Source organism: Lutra lutra, chromosome 15 (assembly GCF_902655055.1).
Source record: "Lutra lutra chromosome 15, mLutLut1.2, whole genome shotgun sequence".
NCBI lineage: Eukaryota > Metazoa > Chordata > Mammalia > Carnivora > Mustelidae > Lutra > Lutra lutra.
In genome coordinates, this window is record NC_062292.1 from 27000561 (window position 1) to 27026582 (window position 26022).

Genomic DNA, 26022 nt, shown 5'->3' on the forward strand with positions numbered 1-26022 from the left:
GCTAAGGCTCCTTGGCCTTCGGTGTGAGAGCAAGTGTCAGTGACTGAGAGCAGAGCCATTCTGGGGAGCTTCAGTGATAGAAGGGGCAGAAGCAACCCTCCAAGGAAGCAATGGCTGGGGACCCGGAAACAGAAAGCCAACAGCACCCTAGATTGAGGGCCTTGGAAAGAGTTGACAGCCATGAGGGTAATTTGATTCAGTCACATCACTCTATCTATCCCCGAGGTTGATTTACCTTATCTTGATGTGGCCAATGGATCACCTCGTCCCAGATTATCTCCAAGAACCTCTCCCTTGTTCAAACATGGGTATGCTAAGTTTGCGCTTTCTTGGTGACCACTGATGGATGAGACTTCCCGTGTGTTCCAGCAATTTCAGGGCAGTCCTTGGATAGGGGAAGAAGCAGAACAATTATTCTACATATCTGTAAACAATATTTATTTATTTTAATTAATGCCAGGTACTAGGTAAGTACTGTACAGATAATAAACATCCCTACAATTCTGGAAGGTAGGTACCGTTATAATCCCCATTGTGTAGATGGAGAAATGGAGGCCTACAGCTAGAAAAGTGAAGGAGCTGGGTCTGAACCCAGACAGTCTGGCTCCAGTGTCCATGATCTTAACAGCTCTGCTCTGTTTCCTCTTCATACTGGAAACAGGGACAGACTATGGTTCAATATACAACATAAAGGCTGAGTAATGAGATGTGGTTTTTATACTAGTCACTAATGCAGATCATTTTTACCAAAACCAACCCTCAGACACTGTCCGGTTGAACTGAAAGGGACAAGAATGATGAATAACTTGAGGATAATGGAAGAGGATCAAATAAGTTGGAGAATGATTCAGTCTTTTGCTCACTGGGCAGTCACTCATTAATTTATCTGTTTGTTCGTCCTTCCAGGCGCCCACTCATTCATCCAACAGCCACGCACTGAGCACTTTAGCTGCCCTAGGCACACATCGAATGCTGCAGATAAGACGTGGTCTGACCAGAATCGATTTTGCAGTCCAGGTGGGGAGAACCAGGCAAAGGAGACGCAGGTCTAGCGTGAGACATGCTGTCAGAGGGGCTTAACTTCACCTCACTGGGGAGAGCAGATGAAGGGACAGGAGGGAAAGGGTGAAAGGAGGAGGCTTCACGGAGGAAGGAACATTGCATCTGACCCTAGCAAAAGTTTCTAACCTCAATATTCCCAGGAAGATCCTAGAATTACACAACTGCCATCAGAGACAACAGAAAATTGAACATGCTTTCAAGGAATGAGCTAGAGCACAGCAGTTAGGAAGACAGGCTTTCGGTCTGTGAAAGTCCATCAGGCCGGCATTCAAATCTTAACCTCTCCAGGCAGAATTGCCTCGATCATGAGATGGGGATATCTTCCATCATGAGATGGGGATATCAGCCCCCCTAGGGCTATCCCCAGGGCCAGGCAGGTCACGTGCAAGGTACACAGCCCAGTCTGGCCACCAAGCCCCATCACTAGGCATCAGGCATCATGTGTGTCTTCTCTCAGTCCCAGCTAGCCTTACCCCATCCCTCTGCCTTTAATCTTCTTAGAAGCTCTAACACTACCTTTAGAACCAAAATTTGTAAGCCTCTTTCCTCTTTTACATAGGAGATAAAAAAGAAATATAATTTCTGCAAAACTGATTTGCATTACAGTAAATTTCTCATCCTCTGTGGGTTTTGGTGACTAGGTAATCAGCAGAGGAGCTAATTCATTATTTTAGCAATTTAAACAGGACCTCGGAAGAAAGGCACCCCGTGGCCACAAAGCACCGGGACTAAACTAATGAGAAGATTAAAAGAAAGTTTGGCTCACACAGTCTCCGATAATCACAAACGTACCCAAGGATTATTAACAACCGCAATTACCTGGAACTACATTATCTGCCTGGTTGGTTATTCCAAAGTCAACTCGTATTGAATACACGGGCTTAGAGGAGTTCATAAGTTATTTTGAAGTGGCTGGCAGGGCCCCCCGCTAAGAAATATGTGGGAAAATATGAGGGTATGCCTGAGGCTCTGTGGTACCCTTCATCGTACTTCTCACCCAGACGTGAAAGTAAGCTCTGAGCTCTCCTTGGAGGAATAGCTTAACCACCAACCCCCAGGTGTCAGTCCTCACGGGTCCTCTGGGCTGGGCCTTACTTGCCCACCATGGGGCTCAGATGCGAGCATTCTAGATAAGCCTTTGGGAAATCAAAATGTCCTTCTGCAGAAGCAGTGTCCATTTCCAGGAATCCATCCCTCTCGGGGACAAAGCTCTGGGCTTCTGTGACCCTGATAGCTACTGTCCCTTCCCAACCTACCCGTGGAAAATCTTAAGTACCTGCTCTACAGCTTTGTAGGATTTCGCCCAGCCCTGGTGCTCGGCAAGGTCTCAGGAGTCATCTCGTTCCTCGGTCTCTCTTGCAGATTCCCATAACTCCGGGCTGTGCGCTGCAGGCTGGTCTTGAACCCGGAGCTCTAGGTGAGAGAATGGGGGTGGACGGGGAAACGGTGGTCCTGAAGAACATGCTCCTTGGCGTCAACCTGATCCTCCTGGGCTCCCTGCTCAAGCCCTCCGAATGTCAGCTGGAGGTCACCACGGAAGGGGTCCAGAGACAGGCGGTGGAGGAGGACGGAGGTGTGGCCAACTACAGCGCTTCTGGCAAAGAGCAGCCAATGGTCTTCAACCACGTGTACAACATTAACGTGCCCCTGGACAGCCTCTGCTCCTCCGGGCTGGAGGCCTCGGCCGAGCAGGAGGTGAGTGCCGAAGACGAGGCGCTGGCGGAGTACACAGGTCAGACCTCGGACCACGAGAGCCAGGTCACCTTCACCCACAGGATCAACCTCCCCAAAAAGGCCTGCCCCTGCGCCGGCTCGGCCCGGGTGCTGCAGGAGCTGCTGAGCCGCATCGAGATGCTGGAGAGGGAGGTGTCGCTGCTCCGGGACCAGTGCACCAGCAACTGCTGCCCAGAAAGCGCGGCCACAGGTAGGGGTTGGGGGCGCACGGGTCCCCGCAAGGGCAGCCAAGGCGCGGGGGAGGGGGGGACAGTAGGCCCGCGGGGCAGCCTCTCCCACGAAATCAGCACCTCCGGGCACGCACACACGGAGGGAACAGTGCGCGGCTCTGCTTGCGTCTGCAGCTCTCTGCCACTGCGTCTCACATCTACTTGCGGTCCTTCCCCCGGGGGAATCGGGGCGGCATTCTCTATGCTGCTCAGTCAGTCTGAAATACATTAACCTGATTTGGGGGGGATGAGTCAGGTAATGGTACACCGGTTCAGCGCAGCAACTTCTGTGGCGAGCAGGGAATTTGGTGTCTGTCTTCATTCATCTTTGGTTTTCACAGGCTGTTGAATTGATATCTCTCCATGTTAACCTCGGGGACTAGAGAACGCGGGCGCTCTGATCGCTCAGCCACAGCCTCTCTCCCATCTGAGTAAATGATAGTCATTAAGGTCTCTGAGGACCTGGCCTCATCTCCCGCAGGATGCAGGCTTCAGCTCCCTCCGCAGATGCGCACGTGGGTGCGCGTGCACACACATGCACCTGCTCGCACGCGCACGGACACTCGCGCACTGGAAGAGCTGATTCCACGCCCCCAAAGGCTGAGGGTCTAGATTTACCTCTCGCCTCACCCACCCCCTGACTAGGAACACTTAGAAATTACTATCTTGACCTCTCTGGGAGGGGTCATTACACTTTCAGAGCCAGACTCCCTGAGTTCAAATCCTGGCTCTGCTACTCACCAGCCGGTATTTAAGCAGGTTACATAACCCGTGCCTTCTTTCCCCACCTACAAATGCTGATAAACGACAATGACAGGGATTACTACATACAGAATTAGGGCTATACAGATGAAAGGCTGGCTTCTGGTAAGCCCCATTGGCAGCAACAGTGATCAGCTGACCCTTAACAAATAAAGATTGTGTTAGTCCCCTTTTACGTCCAGTCCTCTTACCCACAAGGCACCTTAGAGCCATGCTATTCATTCTTTAATGAGAAAGGGATTCATCTAACTATCCTGGGTTCCGGTTTTCTGCTCTGTAGGTTCTGGTATCTGGAGGCTTTCCAGAGAAGAAGGAGGTGGTGGCAGGGATGACACGGAACAAGGCCAGGATAACACACCAAAATTAGGGGCAGTTTCTGTGTGGTGAAATATTTCCCAAGTTTTCTCACCTCTTTCTCGGCCTCATAACCAAAACTATAAATAAACAACGTGAAGAAGACAAAGTCGTCATTCAGTCTCCCGTTCTTCCCGTTCTTTGGTGAGAACTTTCAGGCCATTTTGCCTTTTCCGTGGAGGTGAGGAATACAGGGAAGTCATAGGTGTCCGTGGACATGAACTCTTCAGTGTCCAGCTGGGCAGCCTCTGAGTGGGTTTTCTCCCAGCTTCCTACTGGGCTCCGTGGCAGATGTGGAAAAATCCACAAGCAAGAACTATGTTAAAGCAATGTCTGTGGCATCCTTTCAGACCACGGGGCTAGGTAAAGTGGCAGAATTTAAAAAGGCTGTAACTTGCTTGATTTCATCTCCCCAGAGCCAAGAGCAGAGAAGGATGCCAAGCAGGTACTGGGCTCGTGTTTGCTTAATTAGTTTATTTGACTCATGCTAGACAGATAGATTAACCCCTGTAGTTATGGTGTGGAAAGGGCCGGGACAGAGATATGCATAGAATCCAAAAAGATCAAACAGTAACGAAATGAGACTGAACTTATGGGAAGCCTTAGAAGTGACCCTGGTACTGAGTTGTGATAAATGAGCCAAGTTAGTTAGATGGCAGGAAGGAGAGGGAGCAAGATGTGTCTGTAGCACAAATGACCTTGCCCTACACAGCAGCCTCAGCGCTCAGCCTACCTCCCCTTGGGTCGCCATCAGTCCCCACAGCCCGCTCCTGGGTGTCTTTGTCAGGGACCTGCACTGTGGCCAGAGCATCCTGCAGGATTAAACCCGGGTTATCCTCTCTGGGACTCTGCCTGTTAACGCACCCCGGCTTAAGCTCCTCCCTCCCCTATCTCCCCCTCTCCCTAATCAGTTTCTCCTGGGAGCACTTCTTAGTAAGTCCCTTGACCTGAGCCCTCATCCAAGGTCCACTTCCAGGGGACCCAAGCTAAGATACACTGAAGGTTAACTCCTAGAGGACAAGTCACCAGATCTCATTTATCCTTGCCCCTAGCACCAAGCTAGGCACAGGCAACCCAGATTTGGTGAGAATTGTTTATGAAATTGGGTATGTACCAAACTAGGTTGAGCTTGACTGTCAGCCGCCCAAATCTAACCAGAGAGTGAGGAAAGAGGTGTGTGCCCACCCCTCCCCCTGCGCCACTTACAGGAGGAGCCACTGCTTCCCTTTGACCTCCTCCTTGACCCTTCCAGGACAACTGGACTACACCCCTCACTGCAGCGGCCACGGCAACTTTAGCCTCCAGTCCTGCGGCTGCATCTGCAATGAAGGCTGGTTCGGCAAAAACTGCTCCGAGCCCTCCTGCCCGCTGGGCTGCTCCCGCCGGGGTGTGTGCGTGGACGGCCAGTGCGTCTGTGACAGCGAGTACAGCGGGGGCGACTGCTCCGAGCTCCGGTGCCCGACAGACTGCAGCTCCCGGGGGCTCTGCGTGGATGGAGAGTGTGTCTGTGAAGAGCCCTACACAGGCGAGGACTGTAGCGAGCTGAGATGCCCCGGGGACTGTTCGGGGAAGGGGAGATGTGCCAATGGCACCTGCTTCTGCCAGGAGGGCTACGTGGGGGACGACTGCAGTCAGCAGCGGTGTCTGAACGCCTGCAGTGGGCGAGGACACTGCCAGGAGGGGCTCTGCTTCTGCGAAGATGGCTACCAGGGCCCTGACTGCTCGGCAGGTAGGATGGGAGGTAGGAAGCGGGGCTGCAGAGGGCGTTGGGCAAACGAACCGGGGGTGGAAAGAGAGATGGGAGGGAAGGTGTATTTCGTGCAAAGGAATTCCCAATTGGGTTGTGCGCCTTTGCCTTCCAAGAGAGCCAGTTTCTTGCGTCGGTCACAGTGGATGAGATGGAAAGGCAGACACCAGAAATGGTCACATTCAGGCTGAAAGTTCTGACCGAGACTAGAGCAAAAGCAATGCTACCAACGGTGACAGCATTCCGCTCTCCTCGCAGTGGAGGAAAACAGAGAGTCACGCCGCCACGGGATCCCCTTAGGCAAGGCCACTCTATAGCTCAAGGGGCTGCTGAGAGCTCCACCTGCCCCCAGGGGTCCTCCTTGCCGCTTGCCATATTCCAGGGACATGTCCTTTTCCACGCTACTGCACAAAGGGGCGGTTAGTCCTCAACAAACAAGACTAGCCAGGCACACTGGTTATTTCATAACTTACATATTGCCAGAGCTTCCTAATTGATGAAATGATCTAGTGTCCACACAGAAAAAAAGTATTTATAGGCAAGGAATTAAATGTAAACAGGAATAAAGTGCTAAAGGCATCAAACATCAACTCACATTCTAACAATTAGTACAGAATATCAAAAGGCAATAAAAAAATAAATATTTTTTTTAATTTTAAAATTTTTTTAAAAATTAAAAAAAAAAAAAGAATATCAAAAGGCTGTGACTCACTTTGTTCCAGAGGACACTGAGCAAATTAGAACCAACCCCACACGTAGTCTAATGCTGTGGAAGCTGATACAAAGGTGATATCCTGAAATGAAGATCTAAATCCAGCAGAGGGAAAAATATTCATATCTCACTGGAGATTTTTTTTATCTAAAATTAGATGATTTTCATCATTTCACTGTTATTGCTCATCCTTTTCTGATTGAATCAATGGCTCTTGCTGATACATTTTGTTTGTGTATCAGGTTACGTGATTGACCTTGATCCTTTCCATTTATGAGTGAATCTGTAACAGTGGGTTCAGAGGGCCCACTGGGAGGATTTAAAATAAAAAATAACAGCAATCGGGGCACCTGGGTGGCTCAGTGGGTTAAGCCGCTGCCTTCGGCTCAGGTCATGATCCCAGGTCCTGGGTTCAAGCCCCACATCGGGCTTTCTGCTCAGTAGGGAGCCTGCTTCCTCCTCTCTCTCTGCCTGCCTCTCTGCCTACTTGTGATTTCTCTCTGTCAAATAAATAAATAAAATCTTTAAAAAAAAATAACAGCAATCAAATATCTTTAAACCTTCTGATGCGTTGTCTGCTGGGAGGTCAGCTTCATTGATTTTCTGGTCTTCAGCATCACCAGTAGTTCCCCACCTGGTTAAGGGGACCAGTCCGACAAGGTCCCTGCACCTGCGACTTCAACTTAATTTCTTTCACAAGATCTATGGCAATAATGGAAAAACAAAACAGTAATGCACTCTTAGGGAAAAAATCTTTTCATGTTCCTTCATTTTTTTCCACATTTTTATTTCATTTAGCCTCCCCATTTTGTTTGCTGAACTGAAATGTCTTTCTAAAAACACATGTAGTTGTTATAGCAATTGTTCCAAAGGAAAATTCAAGCAGAAGTTAAGCCTCGTCGCTACGTGAAGCCTTGTTTGAATCCAAAGTCACGAGGGAGCTGCTGGCAAGGGGAGGCTGAGGGATGGCCCTAGGTTCCAGCCACAGGACGAGGCTCCAGGAGGCCCCCGCAGAGGATGCTAAGGGTCAGCCTGAGCCATTGCTCTGGATGGCTATTCTGTAACCCACCTGCTTCTTAACAGAATAGATCTTTGTTGGGCTGTACACCATTTCCTGCCATATTCCTGACCCTGCTTTTCTACAAGAGTGGGTCCATTTGCAGACAAAATCTTAACCCAATCCTGGATCCAGATGGAAGTGGAGATAAACCCACTTTGTCACTCAGGGAAGACCCAGCAGCTGGATGGAGTCCAAACCGTGAACCCGTGTTACCTCCAACACTTTACCTCTGTGCTGTTTGAAGAAGACTTCGGGAGCCCCAGATGAATGACTTTATAGGCTCTAGAAGCATGTGAGGAAGGACAGGTGCATCACCTCTACCTGTTTCTATAGCAACCCCACAGCCACCGCTCATTGCAGGAGGTGCTGCTCTCAGCACCTGCCTTTTAAACTGAGCACCTCAGGTCTCTTCCAGAGAAGTATCTGGGTCATTATCTAAAGTGCTACTTTGCTTGCTCTTTGAGAGAAGGCTGTGGGAGAAGGGACTATTTACCCACTGTTTGACATTTCTGGCCAGATGCGCACACCACGGCGTCACTGCTTCCCTTGCCAGCAGGAGTGAGGACAGGAGAGAGAAGAAGAAGGAAGTTGAAATCATGGAGATCCATAGATACACCTCTGCACGGGTCCTTCTTTTCTCTTTGGCAAGGCCACGGCACAAAGCTCCCCATCGTGTGGGCTTCCTTCTGAGCCCCCTAGACCACCAGAGCTTGGATACAACTGTCTAGCCTTGACGAGGCCACTAAATTTGACTCCAAGCCTTGATCTTTGCCCACAGCCTGCCCAGGACAAAATCTCAGCCTTCCTGCCTCTGTTCTCTGGCCATGTAAAGATAATAGAATGAAAAAGTCATGAATATGAACGCTCAAAACAGGCCATAGAAAGAAGTTACACTGGGTTCCTCATTTTACAAATTCAAAAAGCAGCAGTCCAGAGAGACAGAAAGATTTTCCAGAGCCAGACCGCTAATTAATGGCGGAGCAAGAATGAGAACCTTGGTCTCCTACCAACTTCTAGCACTCTTTAATCCTCTCTGGGATGCTAAGTAGAGCAGAATTGAAAAACGAAAATTATAAAAGCCACATACACAAAGAAATGGTCTTTTGATAGGAAAGCTGTACCCTGTCAAATGATTTTTTTTTTTAAGGCATTGGAGGTGGTAGAGAGAAGCACGTTAAACTGTTTGTCCACATCTGTCCCCAGTGAAGGAGGTTAGCACAGCATCTGTCCGGTGAACTGGCCGAAACTCCCCATGAGTCAGCAGGAGGAAAGAACCACCAGAGCAGGACTTGAAACGATCCAGATTGCTGTTCCCTGGACTTCAGTCAGACCTGCGGAGATCCATCAACGTCAGCCTCTGTCTCTGCCCACACTGCAGACAGCCCGACCTCTGGCACCTGAAATTACTTGCTCCTTGGAGCAAGACGCTTTATGCAGTTGGTTCCAACTGCTCTCAGCTCCTGTGTGCACAACTGAGGCAGGATCTAGAAAGTAAACTGCGTGGAATCTTTGCAGATAAAGCAACTCCAATTCTTCAAGCCACGGTTTATTCCTTTTTAACTGCCTGCTCTTCCCCAAAGTTCAAAGTTGGAACCCCAAAGAAAGACTATGAGTACTTCGCTTCCATCCTCAATTCATTGAATCAAGGCATAGGGCTCTTCTACAGATTCTTTTAATAGTTCAGTCTTCATCTGATGAGAATTACTAGTCCCCAAGGTACACAGCTGCTGCTAAGTTAAAGGGCGAGTGCCAGTGGATGTGGCCTCTTCCACTGAGCCTATGGCCCCCAAGAGTACTCCCACCACAAAGAACGCCATTGCTGCTCTATCATCGAAAGTGAAGGCTGTGTTAACCACTGGGCTCAGGTCTCAAGATAAAAAATTTGCCAAGTTAAGCTGTCAAGATAAAAATATCCTTCTACACTCCCTTCTTCTTTTAAAATCCCAAAGTTCTCCACTTGGATCATTATTAACTTTATTTTCTGGAAGAAGGAACCAAAAAGAAATATGCCGACTTGTCCCAAGTGCCCTAAGAGTTGTTGACGACTTGAAATTTGGAATGGCCATTTCTGTGACTATGACAGGAGAAGTCCCACTTAGGAAACTTGGAATCGGTTGTGTTGAATCACAAGAGGCAGGCAGTAGAGAATCCTTTTTAAAACAAGTTTCTTACCTCTAGGCTAAGCCCCAGTCTGGAATTCGTATCTTAAAGAACAGTCTGAACTCTCCTTCGCTGTAGGTGGCTTTGTATAAATGAAAAATAGCATCGGGCTCAATCCATAACCCATCCTACAAATTGTAGGGGAAAGAACACTAAGTGTAGAAGATCTGGTTTTGGGAGCAGATTGTCCCCCAACTCCTCGACTTTTAGCAAGTCACTTAACCTGGTCTCAGTTTCTCCATAAATAAAATTGGGATAATTTTATCTACCCAGCCTACCTCATAGGGCTGCCATGAAAGGACTTCTTCACATTTCATTTATATGGTGTGTGTGAACATGATTTATAGGTTGTGAAATGCCGAGCAAATATAAAGTGGTATTGTTTACTGGCTAAAAGGTTCTGGAGCCATTCTGCCTGGTTGAAATCTTTGCTCCTGTGTTTGCTGACGGTGGTAGCCAGTTTCCTCATCTGTAAAACAGGCATAATAATAATACTTATCTCATGGTGTTGGTGAGAGGACAAAACGAGATAGTCCACACAAGAGTGCTCAGCATTGTGCCGGGTGTACAATAAATGCTCAATAGAATCGTGCAAAGTACTAACAGATTCTATATTTAAACTTATCCCCCCTTGGTCCAGGGGCCAGGCTATCCCAAAGATCTTAGTGCAGTTCAGAGCATTAATAATGTCAGAATTAGAAAGGATATAAGCTTATAAATGATCATTTGAGGTTCAATTATTTAAATCTCATTTACATACATTTAGTTTCATAAATGAAAAAAAAATTTTAAATGAATGTTTAATTTTTTGTTTCAGTCAGCATTTGCCGTCTCTAATCACAGGGAGTTCTGCTTTCTAGACTGTTTTGTACAATGAATGTTTGGGGGCAATGGCAGTCAAAGCAAATGCCCAGCACTGCAAATATACGGTCCTAATTTCCATCCCATGAGTCTGAGTTAGAGGGCTTGTCATTTCTGCCTCTGCTGAGGATCTGAGGGACAAGTGTGAGCAGAACAGAGGGGACAGGCGCTCTCCACTCACACAGTCTTTGAACAGCAGCTGACTCAGTCCTGTGCTCTTGTGAAGGTGGAAGAGTGAGGACATTCAGTAGAGACATTCAAAGCCAGTGATGGCTCTTAAATTAACATCTTCACCACACGTAAATTTATAAGTTATACAATTATTTCAATATTGTCCCAATTTTTTATTTAATCTCTAGGCAGTTGCAATGACAAGCACCCTGGACTGAGTCTCCTAGTGGGTCTTAAAGGTTCAGTTATTTAATACTCACACTCCTGGTGAATCGTCACTTCCTAAGGAAACCATACATGAAAGCCTATTTGAGTGAGACTTATTCTTGGGTGATACTTGGGGTGACATTGGAGATGTGAAACAAGAGGGAAAAATAAGCCCTCAAGAATACTTCTTTATCATCATCCCCAAGATCAAGGCTAAGAAGAACTAGTCTAACAGAAGTCACATTTCTTTCAAAACCTAAACGGTCTCTTTTTAAAAGGGAGAATAATACAATAAAGGGTTACTGAGTGTCTTCATTGGGCCATGACATCCAGAGCTTACTGTTTTGGCTTCTTATATTTTGCAAGATAACCAAGAATAAGTCTTTATTCCCACTTACCAAGTCAAATATGGGTCCCTAAGGTAATCTGATGACATTTCACTTATTTAACTACTAAAAATGCTGGCCAGTGGTGTACTGTTAAATATGTAACAACTAGCCCTCCGAGCAAAAAAATTAAAAACCCTGCCTTATAGCATTTGCCAGTTTCCATGGTGGAAACACTCCTTCCATGGCCGACTTCAGACTACCAACATGCCATATGGCACTCAACACAGGGTTGGGAACAACTGTGCGGTAGAATCCAGTTCGACAGTATTTCAACCAGAGAGATACAACCCACGTGAATTACCTCGAGGGCATGGATCATAGTAAAATGTTGTGAAATAATCTGAAAGTGATGAGTTTTGAGTATTTTTTCCCTTTGTTTTCCATACAATTTGCTTGACTGTATGTTTTTACAATTTAATCTTCAATGATGACTGCATTTAACAACGCTCTTGAAAAAATCCTGAACATTTGACGTCCAGCTTTCACCAGCTAGCAAGAGCTGGCTCGGGCACACCACTGGCTCGCAGCCCTAGGGAGAGAGGATTACTAAGCACCGAAAAGACAGGAACCTGCCCGCAGAAGGAGTGACAAATCACCCCAAGCCAGTGAGCGGAGCAGGACGCACAGACAGGGTGCATGGGGTGAGATGTAAGGAAGAGGGTTGAGTCCAGGCTGGGGAAAGGCAGTCCTCTGAGCTCACGCTGTCTGTGTATTGCCTCCCGGTAGTTGCCCCTCCAGAGGACTTGCGAGTGGCTGGTATCAGCGACAGGTCCATTGAGCTGGAATGGGACGGGCCGATGGCAGTGACGGAATATGTGGTCTCTTACCAGCCGACGGCCCTGGGGGGCCTCCAGCTCCAGCGACGGGTACCTGGAGATTGGAGTGGCGTCACCATCACGGAGCTGGAGCCAGGTCTCACCTACAACATCAGCGTCTACGCTGTCATTAGCAACATCCTCAGCCTTCCCATCACTGCCAAGGTGGCCACCCGTACGTAACATTTCCCCATCCTACTTCATTTTTCTTTCCTCCTACATGAGATCATGGGCATTCATGATAGTAGTGTCTTTTCTTAATTCTTCAGGGATGCCTACAATAGTCACGGCCCGGGAGGGGAAGGGCTTCCGATGCGACCCCACTTGGAAAAGGGTAAATCGTTAAAAAGGCACTTCCGATTAAGAGGATTTCCAAATCCAGGCAGCTCCCATCAATTATAGAACCAAAAGGACAAAAAAGCAATTATTGAGTTCTGACTTGGCGTAAGCTCGAGTCTGATTAGAAGTCAAAGAAAGTATGAGACTTCTACAGACTTTGCATCTAGTTAGGGATTCAAAACCAGAAGATATGAAATAGGATGTATAATAAGCAAGTGCTAAATGGTATGTTACAGATGGTAAGTGTATAGCAGAGTGGGAAAAAAAAAATCTTATTTAAAACCACACTGACGACACCCACTTCTCCTCAGAGAGAGGTGGCATAATTTCTTCATGGTCTTTTGTTTAGCAAAATATAGTCTATTTTGATTATAAAAGTTGAGGCTCGAGAGGATAGTTTAAGAAAGATTCAGTGGAGAGAAAGAGAGGTTGAGACATAGACAGAGGCCAGCTAAACTGCTCTCCATAAGAAATAGGTTGTTGTGGGGTTTTTTTCTTTAATTTACGACAGGAAAAAATTCCTATAGGTGCATATCTGCATTTTACATATATTTTATTTAAGCACAGAAAAATTTTAAAAGATTGCCTACCAAGTATTAACATTGGCTACCTCAAAGAGTAGAGTAAGAAGCACATAGAAAGGGACTGTTATTTTTTTTTTCTGTTTATACACCTCTGGTTTCTTAGACCATCTTTTCCAATACAACTCCTCCACCTCTCAGATGCTGGGAAGATGACTTACAATTCGACTCGGACACTGTGTACCTGGAGTGAGTGTCAGTTCCCACAGGTTAGGGCCTGAGTCTCACAGGATTGTCTACACCTCGGGCGCCCATCACAGGTCCAAAGCTGTCACAGGCACTAATGACTGACCAGGTGTAAACTCCCACAACCCTTCCTTAGGTTTGATAATTCCTTAGAACAATTCACAGAACTCAAGAAAGTGCTTTACTCACTAGTACTGCCTTATTACCAAGGATACAACTCGAGGACAGCCAAACAGGAGAGATGCTCAGGGCAAGGGATGGTGGACAGGGTGTGGAGTTTCCATGTCCTCTCCAGATATATCACAGCTCCCAGCACCTCCCTTCACCAGCCTGGAAACTCTCCAAACCCTGTTGCTTGGAGAATTTTGTGGAGTTTCACTATTGAATAGGTTACTGGCTCTTGGTAAATACTCAGTCTCCAGCCCGTCTCCCCTCCCTGGAGGCTGGAAGAGAGGCAGCAAGTTCCAATCTTTTTTTATAAACATATAATATATTTTTATCCCCAGGGGTACAGGGCTGTGAATCGCCAGGTTTACACACTTCACAGCACTCACCATCATGCCGTGGTTTTTCTGGAAACTGGCTATCTAGTTATCTCGCAATCATACAACAGATATTCTTATCACTCCAGAGATTCCGAAAGTTTTAGGAGTTGTATGCCAGGAGCCCAGGGACAAAAACCAAATACTTGTTACTATATCATGGAGAGATTCGAGCAGTAGTGGTAACCGTGAAACAGAAGCCCCTTGGTCAGGAAATGGGACTTCTCACCAAATAAGGGATAAGAAATTTCAGTCCATTCTGTGTAGGTCTCAAAGGACAAGATGGTATTTGGTGAACAAATGCCATGAAAGTTCAGAGAAGGGGGAGGTCAAAGTAGAAGAGCTGGCCTTGAAGGTTTCTTGGACTTGAACTGCTCTTGGAAGGATAGGGACCCCACAGAGAGGAAAGGATTTAAATCATCCCGTCACAGAGATCCTGTTATGATACTGGATTCCCCCTCTGAATGCTGACTCTGTAAATATGCCTATAATTATCTCTGTTTATATTTGACCTTTTTTTCTAAATTCCTCTGGTGCCTGAGAACCAGTTTTAAATATCTTCAGTGATTGTGTGGAGAGGCAGGTCACCATCTGCCGCTTTTCCCACCTTGCTCCGGGATGAGTCACCACAGCAAGTGCCTGGCCCGACTCCCAGGCGTCTCCTCTCCCATCCACGTGCGCACACAGTGATGAGGTTTCCATCTCCCGCCCCCCCTCCTCCCGTGGCATGCGTCATGCGAATTCAGGGCATCCCCTCAGGCAAGCTCCCAGGTGACAAGGACAAAATGATGTAAACTCACCTGATGTGCCTTCAAGTGGGTTCAGAATCAGACCTGCCTTTCAACCAAGAATCATAAGGAAGCTTCCAAACAGGACGGATGAGAATCTGGTGGTTTTCCGATGAAATATCCCACAAGAGGCGAAGCTAAAATGGGAGTGGGCTCCCTGGAGAACTGAGAATAAGTCATGCTGTCATATCTCAGGGCTGGTAATTGGAACTCCATTAGGACAAGCATACCTCCACCTCACTGAACCCGTGCATGCCTCTGTCCATGTGTGTGTATGTGTGTTTGTGTTGGGGGTTGGGGGATGGGGTCCGAGAAAGGGGAGATTAAGAAATGAAAAACAGGGTAAGTGAGGCAAAGAGAGAGGAGACAAATAATGAAGAACTGGAGGAAGACTGTGGAGAGCAAACATCCCAGGATCTGCCATTGTCCTTTGTGTTTGCCTTCAGTTGCCTCATGTACATGAAATGGATATCTTAGACCATCCTAGACATAGGCGATTTGAGCTAAACAAAATACTCTGACTACACCTCAGATGATCAAGAAAGGCGTTCTAGTCTTTATTCTGAAGTTGGCAACCATCCTTAGCCAACTCTCTCTGTGCCTCCCTCTTCCTGGGTGTGAAATGGGAACATTTTATTCCCTCTCAGGAATCCTTAGAGTCTCCAAAGATAGTGTTCAATCCTTTGAGAAGGCATTGTACTAAATACCAAGATTTGCCACATTAGTAAGGAAAGGAAAGGTTGTCTCTTTTGTATTTTAATATAAACCTCTGATGGGAGAGAAAGCATTAGAAAAGCATTTATTTGATTATGTTTGCTATGTTCACTTGGGTATCACCAGTACAGAGCAGCACCAGGGTCATGACAAAGTGGGCCAGTCCTGCACCTGGGACCCGCCATGTTTCCAACAAGATCGGGATTGCCCACTGCACCCAAGGTGTGGAAGGAGGACACCCAGGCAAAGCCCTAGGTGATGCTCTATGTCCCTGCCAGGGATAGCCATGACATGGTCACCCACATTGCTGTGTTCCAGATCTCTCCACTCCTAAAGGGCTACACTTCAAGACCATCACAGAGACCACCGTGGAGGTGCAGTGGGAGCCCTTCACATTCTCCTTCGATGGGTGGGAGATCAGCTTCATTCCAAAGGTAATGTCCACATGTGACACTGCCAACAGTCTCTTCCGGAGTATTCATACCCTTCTCAACTTGGAATCAGGAGCTGCAAGGACAGTGCCACCCAATGTCTCTCTCCATGCAGCTAAGGACACAAAGGGACCACTGGTGGTGTCTGGGCTTTAGAACATCTCTTCCACAAAGGTGTGGTGGATTGACTAGCAAGAGTGGCCCCAAGCCTCACACCCTGGCTTTGGAAGACAGGATGTGGGAAGCAGCCACTGGGCCCAGCTCTCTGCTCAGAAAGCTCTATGGTTTGGCAAGCTATGATTTTAGCAAGTCTAAAAACCAAACCTTCAAAATGTTGGGGTTTCTCTTTAGGACATAAGGAAAGCCAGACTGAATCAGTCACATGGCTTCGTTCCGTGCAGACGATGCACCAAAAGTCAGCTTGCATAGCCAGGCTCTAACGGTCTGAGGCATAACACAAAAATACCTTTTGTAAACTATTAATTGAGAAAATTCATCCTTACTCAAATTATGTTCTTAGTTTTTTGAGTTAAAAAGTATCCTTATTCCGTTCTAGTCTTTAAAGTAGCATTTTATTGTATTCATCTACAACTGACTTTTCCAAGTTGTCAGAGGCACCAGCCGAGTTCTGGTTTCCCAGAATTTGTTGACACTCCTGATACTCTCCCCAATTCTACCACTCATGGGAGTATAATGTTTAATCATAGGCCTTAACCCATCTTCATCTTTCAATATCAAATAGCATTTTTCCGTTCATCAGACTTAATGACAGAGAACACATATTTGGCTAACCAGACAGTGATCTTACCATTATTTTACTTCTAAATTCTTCGAGGCATGGACTGTTGGAGCTACCAAGGACCTTCAAGTTCACAGAGTATGACCCTTCATTTTACATCGAGTTTGTTTACTTTAAAAAGACTAAGACTCAGCAAACTTAAATAACATTGGAAAGCTAGTTGGTGGCAGGCTTAACACAGGAATCCAGGGCTCCAGGGTTCTGTCCACTAAAGCAAGACTTTTTCTCTATGTGGATAGAGTCATGTCACAACAAGCTAAACACATCCGAACAGGCGTTCTGTACAAATACTTTTTTCAGGTATTATCTGCATTAAAATGGCCACTCCAGTACGGTAGACAGCTGGGTGTATAATGGGGCAGAGAGAATCCTATCATCCTGATGCTGAGGTAGAAGGAAACTATGCTAGGTTTGCCTATTTTACATCTAGTATGTAAAAGGGCATGCCAAGGTCAAACACATGGCCACACAGAATACTGTGTGATCTGTAGGTTGCAGCCCCTGCCTGGGAGGTGGAGTGGGGGGGCAGGGGGTGTGGAGGGGCATGTGTCCCTCTGATTTATAGGTATGGCTATAAATTACACATAGGTCACTCTGAGTGACATAAACAGAGTCCAAAGAATAGGGAAGAAGGGAAGTGACACAAAAAGAGCCTTTTTGTCCTCTCCATTTCCAGGGACACACACAGAAAATATAAAATGACAGATGAGAGGTGGATAGGTAGATAATTCTGGACCCAACATCATCAAGTTAATGCCTGTCACTTCCTCTTCCACCAATTTGTCTCTTCCTTTCTCCTTTGTGTTATTCCTTGTTCCATGCTTCCTTTTTCTCTTCTTTGTACTTCCTAGGTGGTTGTGTCACTGACTCCTAACTCATCTGGGTGAAGGGAACACAAGACATTGACATATTTGCACCCAGCTGTAACAACATGGAAAACTCCAAATAGAGCAAAATAATAGCTCCAGTTCATTCAAAAACTGGACATGCTTTAGTCTGGAAAATGTTGTATGTATACATAAAGATATTCATTCACAGGCATAGGCAGACACAATTCCACTCTCCTAAATAGCCAAGAGCATGCTCATCATAATAAAGGCCCCCAAATCTGGTGGATGTTAACCGTAACCATCAAACATGGAATCTTTGGCAAGAGTCAATCCACATCACCTCATGACCAATTTTTGTTGGCAAACTCAAAAGACTCGAGGAAGGCCAAAGAAATGTTCTTGAAAGTTGATTCTCCATTTGCCAAATCCTCATGGAGCGGTAAGATTCTTACTGAGCCTGTTGGGAGTTTTTTCTGGCTCCAGACATTCAGCTGTCAGTGTCACGGGAACAGATGTGGGCTCCATTTTTAATGAACAATTCACAATCGATGTTCCACACTTTTCTCTCCCAGTGATTTTTCTCTTTTGCCTTTTCTTCTCCTTCTTTCTTTCCACCCTCCAGAATAATGAAGGAGGGGTGATTGCTCAGCTCCCCAGTGACGTCACATCCTTCAATCAGACAGGACTAAAGCCTGGGGAGGAATACATTGTCAATGTGGTGGCTCTGAAAGAGCAAGCCCGGAGCCTCCCTACCTCGGCCAGCGTCTCCACTGGTGAGTGCTCCCAACCCTTCTTCCTACGTCTACCCATTAGGTCACACTGGAAAAAGGACAGCAAGTTGCCCAAGAGGTAGAGAGACAAAGGGTGTTGGGTTTTCTTCTGGAGCTGAAAACGATTTGGATTCCTGGAGATGGAGCTACTCTACCAGATGCGTAGCTGAACGTCTTCCCTATTGCTAATCCTTGCAAGCACAGAAATCTGGGAGAGTATCATATGGGGAAAAGTCTTTGTTAGGATTTCCAGCGTATTTCTTCTGATCTTCTTCATCAGGAGGCTTCATTTGCCATCCCTTAGTATCTTGAGCTTAAGAACCAGCAAGAAGAACTAAGTCTTATCTATTGGAAGATTTAGTGAAAGTCATCCAACCCTTCCCAAACTTGCCATCATTTTCCAGTGATGAACAAAAATACTTCCTTCTCTGAGTTGACGTGAGGACTAAGTTAGAAAAAGCACACAAAGTGATGAGCTTTATGTTGATGAGAGAGTGCTCAAGACCCAGTGTATATACATATACACAGAGAACACACTTAGAAGTGAGAGCAGCTGGAAATAAATAACTCAAAACAAGTATGGGTGAGTTGGGTCACTGTTCAAAGTGATGACTTAAGTTGAATATTAGTTCATCCCCACAGTTAATCTTATGCAAGACTGTTGTTTCTAGATTCAATTTAGTAACTGCGTGATCTTTTGCCTTATTGTTTTCTTAGCTAACAAAGATGGCCAACTTCAATGCTGTAAATCAGTAATTGCGATGCATATGTGTACACCCTTCCCAAGAATTTCTCAAAGGTTGAAAATAGTATCTGGTATCATTTTTGGTCTCATTTTATTGACATAGGAGCTGAGACTCAAGAGTTAAGCACTTTTCCCTTTTAGTTAACAGACACTGAGATAGGTAAATATTGGTACAGATTTATTTTTCGTAAACTGACATTGACACCTAAGAAAGCCAGTTATGGGTTTAGGACAAAGGCCAAGTTGGCCAGGAAAAAAGAATGACAACACCATGTAATGAGACCATGTTTATGGATTAGTGATTCATACTTTGCTAATTGGAACCAAACTAAATAACATCAGGTGCTGGGGCTTATGCTCAGCCTAGGAAACATTGGTTTTAAACTATTGTGGCATTAGATTATGTTCCATTAGGGCACTTGTGCTCCATGGCAGTGGCTCAAGGCAAGGACGGAGGGGAGATGCAGGCCTCTGATTACATCTGCACCTGTGCCCAACAAAGCCTCGACCAAGGCAGCTCCACCTGTTTTGTATTTTGTGTGGGCATTTCAGATTTTATTGTTTAAAGGAAAAGAGCATTATTCCCCACTAAAAACGCTTAAAACTACTGTTCTTTTTTTTTTAGGATTTTATTTACTTATTTGACAGAAAGAGAGATCACAAGTAGGCAGAGAGCCAGGCAGAGAGAGAGAGGAGGAAGCAGGCTCCCCTCTGAGCAGGGAGCCTGATGCAGGGCTCGATTCCAGGACCCTGAGATCATGACCTGAGCCGAAGGCAGTGATTTAACCCACTGAGCCACCCAGGCACCCTAGAACTACTGTTCTAATGCAAATATGTTTTAGAAGAAACTCCATAACCATGAAACTTAAAAGTTCTCTGTAGGAATTTCTGCAGATGCCAGTGACTAGGGTTTTCCAGTTTTATTCCCCAAGGTTATGCTGGAACCTGACATTTCATGATGTATAGATGCTCTTCCTCTGGGATGGAACATTTCAGTGACTCCAGGTCACTCCTGTGAACTGATTTTAAGAAAAGTTGACTGGAAAACAAAAGCCTAAACAAAGAAGATGGTTCAGAAGAGGGCAGAGGAGAGCACTGATGGTGTAGAAAGCTTTTCCTCCAAATTTGGGGAAGATAGTCTATCTTCTCAGTCTTCTACTCAGTCTCAGTCTTCTACTCAAGGCACATTTTTATGAAATTTGCAGTATTTTTTTTTTTTTTTTGGTTTGAAAGTTCCTTAGGATTTAAATCTCAGATTTAAAAATTTGCGGTAAAGCTAGGCAGATTTTTTTTCAATCAAGAAAAATGTCCTAGTTAATTCTTTGGCATTGTGTACGGAGTCATGAAGAAATGGAGAGAAAAATATTTATTCCAGTTGACTTTCCGAGTAGAACTTGTGTTTGTTTAGAAATTAGGACCTAAATTGAAAGCAAGCTGACACCAACTTGACTGGAATAGGGACACCACTACTGAGAAGCCAACAGAAGGGCAGAATCCAAGGGTGGCTACAGAAACGAAGGTTGTCTCCCAACCCTGTCTGCTGTTTTCAGGGAAGGATTGTTTAATCATTTCCTTCTGCTGAGGTCTGACAGCCCCCTCCTGCGAAGCTCTGAGTCCTCAGAAGCACTCAGACTGGCTTCTTCCAGGCAGGCCCTTTAAGAAATGCAAATTACTAGACCTCCTGCAACTAGAGCCTTGGCCAGAGGATTGTATTCTAATATGGACAATCCATTATGGTCAAGGTCTTGGGGATTTAAAGAGTTAAGGGACAACTACCTTCCAATGTCTTTTGCATTTCTATGACATCTTTTTTTTTTTTCCCTTCAAAAAGCTTCAGTTCTCTGAAATGCTTCCCCTTCTTTCTCATGAATACAGAGAACATTCATTCATTTCATTTACTCAATACCCATGCACTGAGTATCTCTGTTTCAAGCTTTATGTTTCTACAGCAGCTAGAAGACCACTTCTCCCATTTTGTTATTAAGTTAAATTAAATTTAAAAGGCCCAAGTTACCTAAAACCATTAAATTCAGCATGCTGAAAACATCTGGATGTGTTCTGTTAAATCATATCATTACCTCAAATATGAAAAACAGAACTTCATTTTAACTCCAAACCAGGTGGCACCAAAATGGCCTGGTGATTTTCATTTTGACTGGTAGTAAGCCAAAAATCCTAAGCTGCTTAACAGAGAACAAGATTGGACTAGACCCAGAAAGAGGATGGGGTGCCCAGGAAAAGGACCAACTCTGAAAGATTGAGAATATCAAAGTCAGACTAAGTCCATCCTATGGAAGATGCTCCATTTTGGAGACCATAGGAGGTAGTCCAGAGTGAATTGGTTTAAAAAACTGGTCTTTAGTAACAAGGAAGAAAAACTTTCTTTAACTAGCTAAAGCAAACGAGAATTTACTGGAAGGACATAGAGTGTCTCCTGCAACCCTAGGACCAGAATGTATCTGGATGTCACGAAAAAACTGGAGAATGGAAAGCCAAGTTCAGGTTACTCTCTCTGTCTTTCTAGAAGCTCCCCAGAGTCACTCATTTCTCTTTCACCACGTATATTTGTTCCTAAAATTCTGCAGCCAATTCCTCTGTGTGTGTGTGTGTGTGTGTGTGTGTGTGTTGAAGAGGGAGGTCCCCCCACAAAGCAATTCTCTGGGCACCAGTTGGGTATCCGACAATTCCACTCAATTCTGAAACTATCTACCCAGACACAGAAACAGATGCCACAGGCTGAAGGCTCAGTCCCACAAGACTGCCATCCACAACAGATGCCAGTTGCACACCCAGGTCACTACCTGTGTTCTGACCAACTGGCTACGCAGCAGAGATTCCCACCACCCCCTCATCAGGTTTGATTAATTTGTTAGAACTGCTCCTAGAACTCAGGAAATCCATTTGCTCACAAGATTACTGGTTTACTACAAAGGATATTGAAGGATACTAACCAACAGCCAGATGAAAAGACACATTGGCCAAAGCCCTACACAGTCCAGCATGGTGCCTGGTGGGAGCGTTCTGGTTCCCCAACCTGGAAGCTCTCTGTACCCAGTCCTTTTGGGTTTTTACAGAGGCTCCCTTACTGGCAGGGTTGATTGTGACCAGAGGTCAGGAGTGGGACTGAGAGCTCCAACCCTCTAATCACAGAGCTCACTCCCCTGGTACCCAGCTTCAAGCCTCACCTCATTAACATCACAGAAGACATTAGTGCTCTCTTGGCTTAGAAAATTCCAAGGATTTTAAGAGCTTTGTGTCAGGAAGGGACCAAGACCAAATATGTGTTGATGAAAATCACTCTCTCCCTTCTTCCCTCCCTTCCCGCCTGCTTTCTCTCTCTTCAGATCAGATGTTTTCTATTTATGTGTGACTATGGTAGAGAACGGTCATACCAGCCCTGGATCTCCATGTCCCAAACCATCTAAACAGAGAACCTGAGCCTCTGGTTCCAATCCCAAATCCTTGAAGAACATTAATATTGATATTAATCAGCTGCAGCCAGAGAGGCACAGTCGTATTATAAATGCAGACAGGGAAGCTGGACCCACTCTTTTAGAAGGTAATGAGTAATTCAAAAAGGACACATTGGCCGTGCAGACCTGCCATGAGGAGTTGAGGACAGCATTTTCTATTTTCCTCACGAAGTTCTTTCTTTTTCTATTTCCATTTGACATTCTCTCCCCTACTTTGATCTCACCACTGTCTAATTCACTAAGACCAGGACCCCAAGTGGGTGCTGGAACCATGGGTGGTGGGTCCCCTGGAATGCCAAGCAGCTTTTCTAGGTCATGCCACACCACAATGACGTTCCCCTCAGCCACTCAGTGCCAGAGGCCAGGGCTCAGGAGGGAACACAGTACCCTTGTAGCTCAGGAATATGCAAGAGCAAGTGGGAAAAAAATAGCCCACAAGATGGTCTTCCTAAAGTAAAGGCCTTTTTTTTGTCTCCAGAAGGAATGTTTACCGTCCACAATGCAAATGTCTGTTGGGTTGTGGTACTGTCTTAGCAACTGGACTGACGGAGCTGTAGGTGTGGCTGAGCAGGGACATCTTTTGGACACTCATGGCACCCTCTTTGGCAACTGAGTTGGAAGTCTCGGGTGTTTACATGGGGCTGATAATCTTGGAGATCTTTGGTCAGGGCTCAGAGAAGGTGAGAGAAAGGCAGAGCACACACAGCACAAGCACATCTCTCAGTTCTCTGGCCCATTACTTCCAGACAGAAGCAGGGCTCGCAAGCCAGTGGGTGCCCTTCCCCTGCCCAAATGGGGGAGCGTCAGAGCTGGAACAGCAGAGCCTGGTGAGAGCAAGTCAGGGGAACCGACTTCTGGTGTCGCTACCCCTGTTGCCAAACCGTGTGTCCTCAGGAAAACGATTTCATCTTACTGTGTCTCATTTTCCCCATCTGTAAATTGGGATAGTAATACCCACCTTTCTTTGACTGACCAAGCTAACCTAAGGAGGAGAGGAGAGAGCTGATTTCGAACACCCGTTTCTAAACTCTTTTTTCTGCTTGATCCCTTTCATTCAGTCATTGATGGGCCCACACAGATCCTGGTTCGAGACGTCTCAGACACTGTGGCCTTCGTGGAATGGACCCCACCTCGAGCCAAAGTCGATTTCATTCTCTTGAAGTATGGCTTGGTGGGCGGGGAAGGCGGGAAGACCACTTTCCGGCTCCAGCCTCCCCTGAGCCAGTACTCAGTGCAGGCCCTGCGGCCTGGTTCCCGCTATGAGGTGTGGGTCAGCGCCGTCCGCGGGACCAACGAGAGCCAGTCCACGACCACCCAGTTCACAACAGGTAGGCTGGGGTGTTGGGGGAGCACGGGGAGGTCGAGAGAGTTGAGCCAGCGGGTGCCACGTCCCATCAAGAGGGGTACCAAGGGGGCAAGGTGATGTTGCTTGGGCACCCACCTTACCACAGACCCAAGTTGCCAGACAGCACAGAAGCACATGCATGTTCGAGAGAGCTAGGTGCCCGTCCTACCTCTGCTACCAGCCAGATCTGTGACCTAAAGCTCTTCTCCATGGTTCTCGGGTGTCTCCTCAGTGAAATGAAAAGTTTGTCCATATTGCTAGCCCAAATGGAAATTTTCTCAGAGTTCAGGAAAGGTGCCCTGCCTTGAGGTCTTTCCTGCTCTTTGCGGGCACTTGTAATCATTCTGTAAGTTCATAATGACTGCACAGCATGGTGGCGCCCCAAGGAGTTGTGGGAAGCCCAGACTGTGCGGCTGGCGGCAGGCCTTCTGCCTAAGACTTTGACATTCAGTCTGCTCTTTGCAAACATCGGCAAGAAGGCTCACGGGAGGCCTGCTCCCACACACGGTAGGTTGGATGAGACCCACCAGCCTCACTGTGATGACCACTCACCCCCCCCTTCCCAGGGCTGTCAGGAGGCAGAAAGAGCTTCTCCCACAGTCAGGAAAGGCCGGACCTCATGGCGACCTGCTCCCTGACTCACTCAGAGCCCATCCAGCTGACCAGCAAGGGGGCAAATGGGACAGGCGCCATCCAAACACAGGCTTCCCAGCACTCCCACTGGGTCAGCAGGGGCTGGGATCAGATAGCAAGTCTCCCCCTGACCCGGATTCTCAGTCTTGGTCTCTCTACCCTGGAGAGGTCACACATCAAGGAGTGTCTCTGCCAACTCCAAGTTGTGCAGGGATCAAGGGAAACTGCTAGCCTCTGTAGGATCTGAGAACCAGCATCTTCTGATGTGGTAGAGTAGGAGAATCGCTAATTCAAGCATCCTACTTGCAGTGTGGCCCTAGAGCCCTTACAGGATGGGATAAATTGGCCAAGTGGCTTCAGGGTGCTAACGTCGGCGGCACCATCATCCTCCACCTGTGTTTAAAATCAGTCAAAGCATAAAACAGATGGAAGCCAGAAGTACCCCCTCGATTGGAGCCTGTAGCTTAATGTTAGAGACAGATGGGCTTGCAAGGTGATGGTCCCTGGGGACCTGGACCGGGCCTACCATGCGGCAGAAGTCGGGGGCGACTCATGTTAGGATTTACACCATGGAGGAACTCGCAGAAGCCGGATGCCTGGGGAGAGCTGGCTCCCATGAGACAGGCAAGCAGTAGAGCAGACCTAAGTGCCAAGGTCCTGCTGCAAAACTCACCACTGAGCGAAGTCCACCTTCCCCAGGGTAAGGAAGAGCCCAGAGTCTTGTAACAGGGCTCCCTCTGCACAGAAAGACACATCGAGAGTGGGGAAAGCGTCCCTGCTAAAAGGCAGCAAGCTTGGACACTGACTGCCAGGTTCGATTTGGAGACAGAGGTTCTCTCCCAGCCCCTGGGCCAGACTCTACCCCGGCCAGGGGATCGCGGGTCAGACTGTACACCCAACACATCTTGGGGTCGCCCGTGACTGAATATGCATCCAAAAAAGAAAAAAAAAAAAGGAACTAAATTCTTCCCCTTTCTCTTTCCTTCTCCTCCACTTAATCCCTATTGTTCAGGGCTGAGCACAACCTGATACAGTGTCCCTTGGTGGTGAGTTCAAGGTCAGCCCATTCCCCAACACCCCCCACACACCACAACACCGCCCCGCTCAGGCCAGTTGTGGGATCTCCTGAGGACCCGTGAGTCCCGCATTCTGTTCTGAATTTCAAGACAGTTTCTGTTTGAAAAGAGGTTTCTTTGTGCTTTGCCCAGATAAGGAGTTTGAAGAGGCAGAAAAGGAGAAGGGCACTCTGGAGCAGCACGATGAAAGGCAAATTCTTGATGTTTGGGTCGACAAGATGGAAGAGGCATTGGCTGGGGGCCCAGGAAAATTCCAATCAAGACAATTACATTCTGCCTCCTCCGAGCTCCCCCTGAGTTTCCGCTCACTGCTGCGTGATTCTCTTTCCGGTCGCCTGGCAGACTGGCAGCTGTTCCGAGGTGGCCTCCTGGCCTGCACCTCCAACCTGCTCCCTGGCGGGGAGATGCCAGCAGCTTTGCAGAGGAGCTCTGGGGGGGCGGGGCGGGGGAGGGCAGGGCTGCCAGCCGAAGGAGGAGTTGGGAGGGGTGGCGGGGTGGGGGGGGGCGGACCCTCGCAGTAGGACCCT

The 26022-nt window shown here is 47.0% G+C and overlaps 1 protein-coding gene across 1 annotated transcript in view; it reads left to right on the forward strand.

Annotated features, from left to right (window-relative positions):
- Nucleotides 1-26022, forward strand: part of TNR (tenascin R) — a 402664-nt gene that overhangs the window by 314674 nt on the left and 61968 nt on the right. Inside the window, exons 3-8 of the mRNA XM_047705613.1 lie at nt 2425-2986; nt 5374-5850; nt 12155-12418; nt 15712-15827; nt 18076-18226; nt 23500-23769. Coding sequence (XP_047561569.1) covers nt 2488-2986; nt 5374-5850; nt 12155-12418; nt 15712-15827; nt 18076-18226; nt 23500-23769 — 1777 coding nt within the window. The 5' untranslated portion in view covers nt 2425-2487. The remainder of the gene's footprint in view (nt 1-2424; nt 2987-5373; nt 5851-12154; nt 12419-15711; nt 15828-18075; nt 18227-23499; nt 23770-26022) is intronic.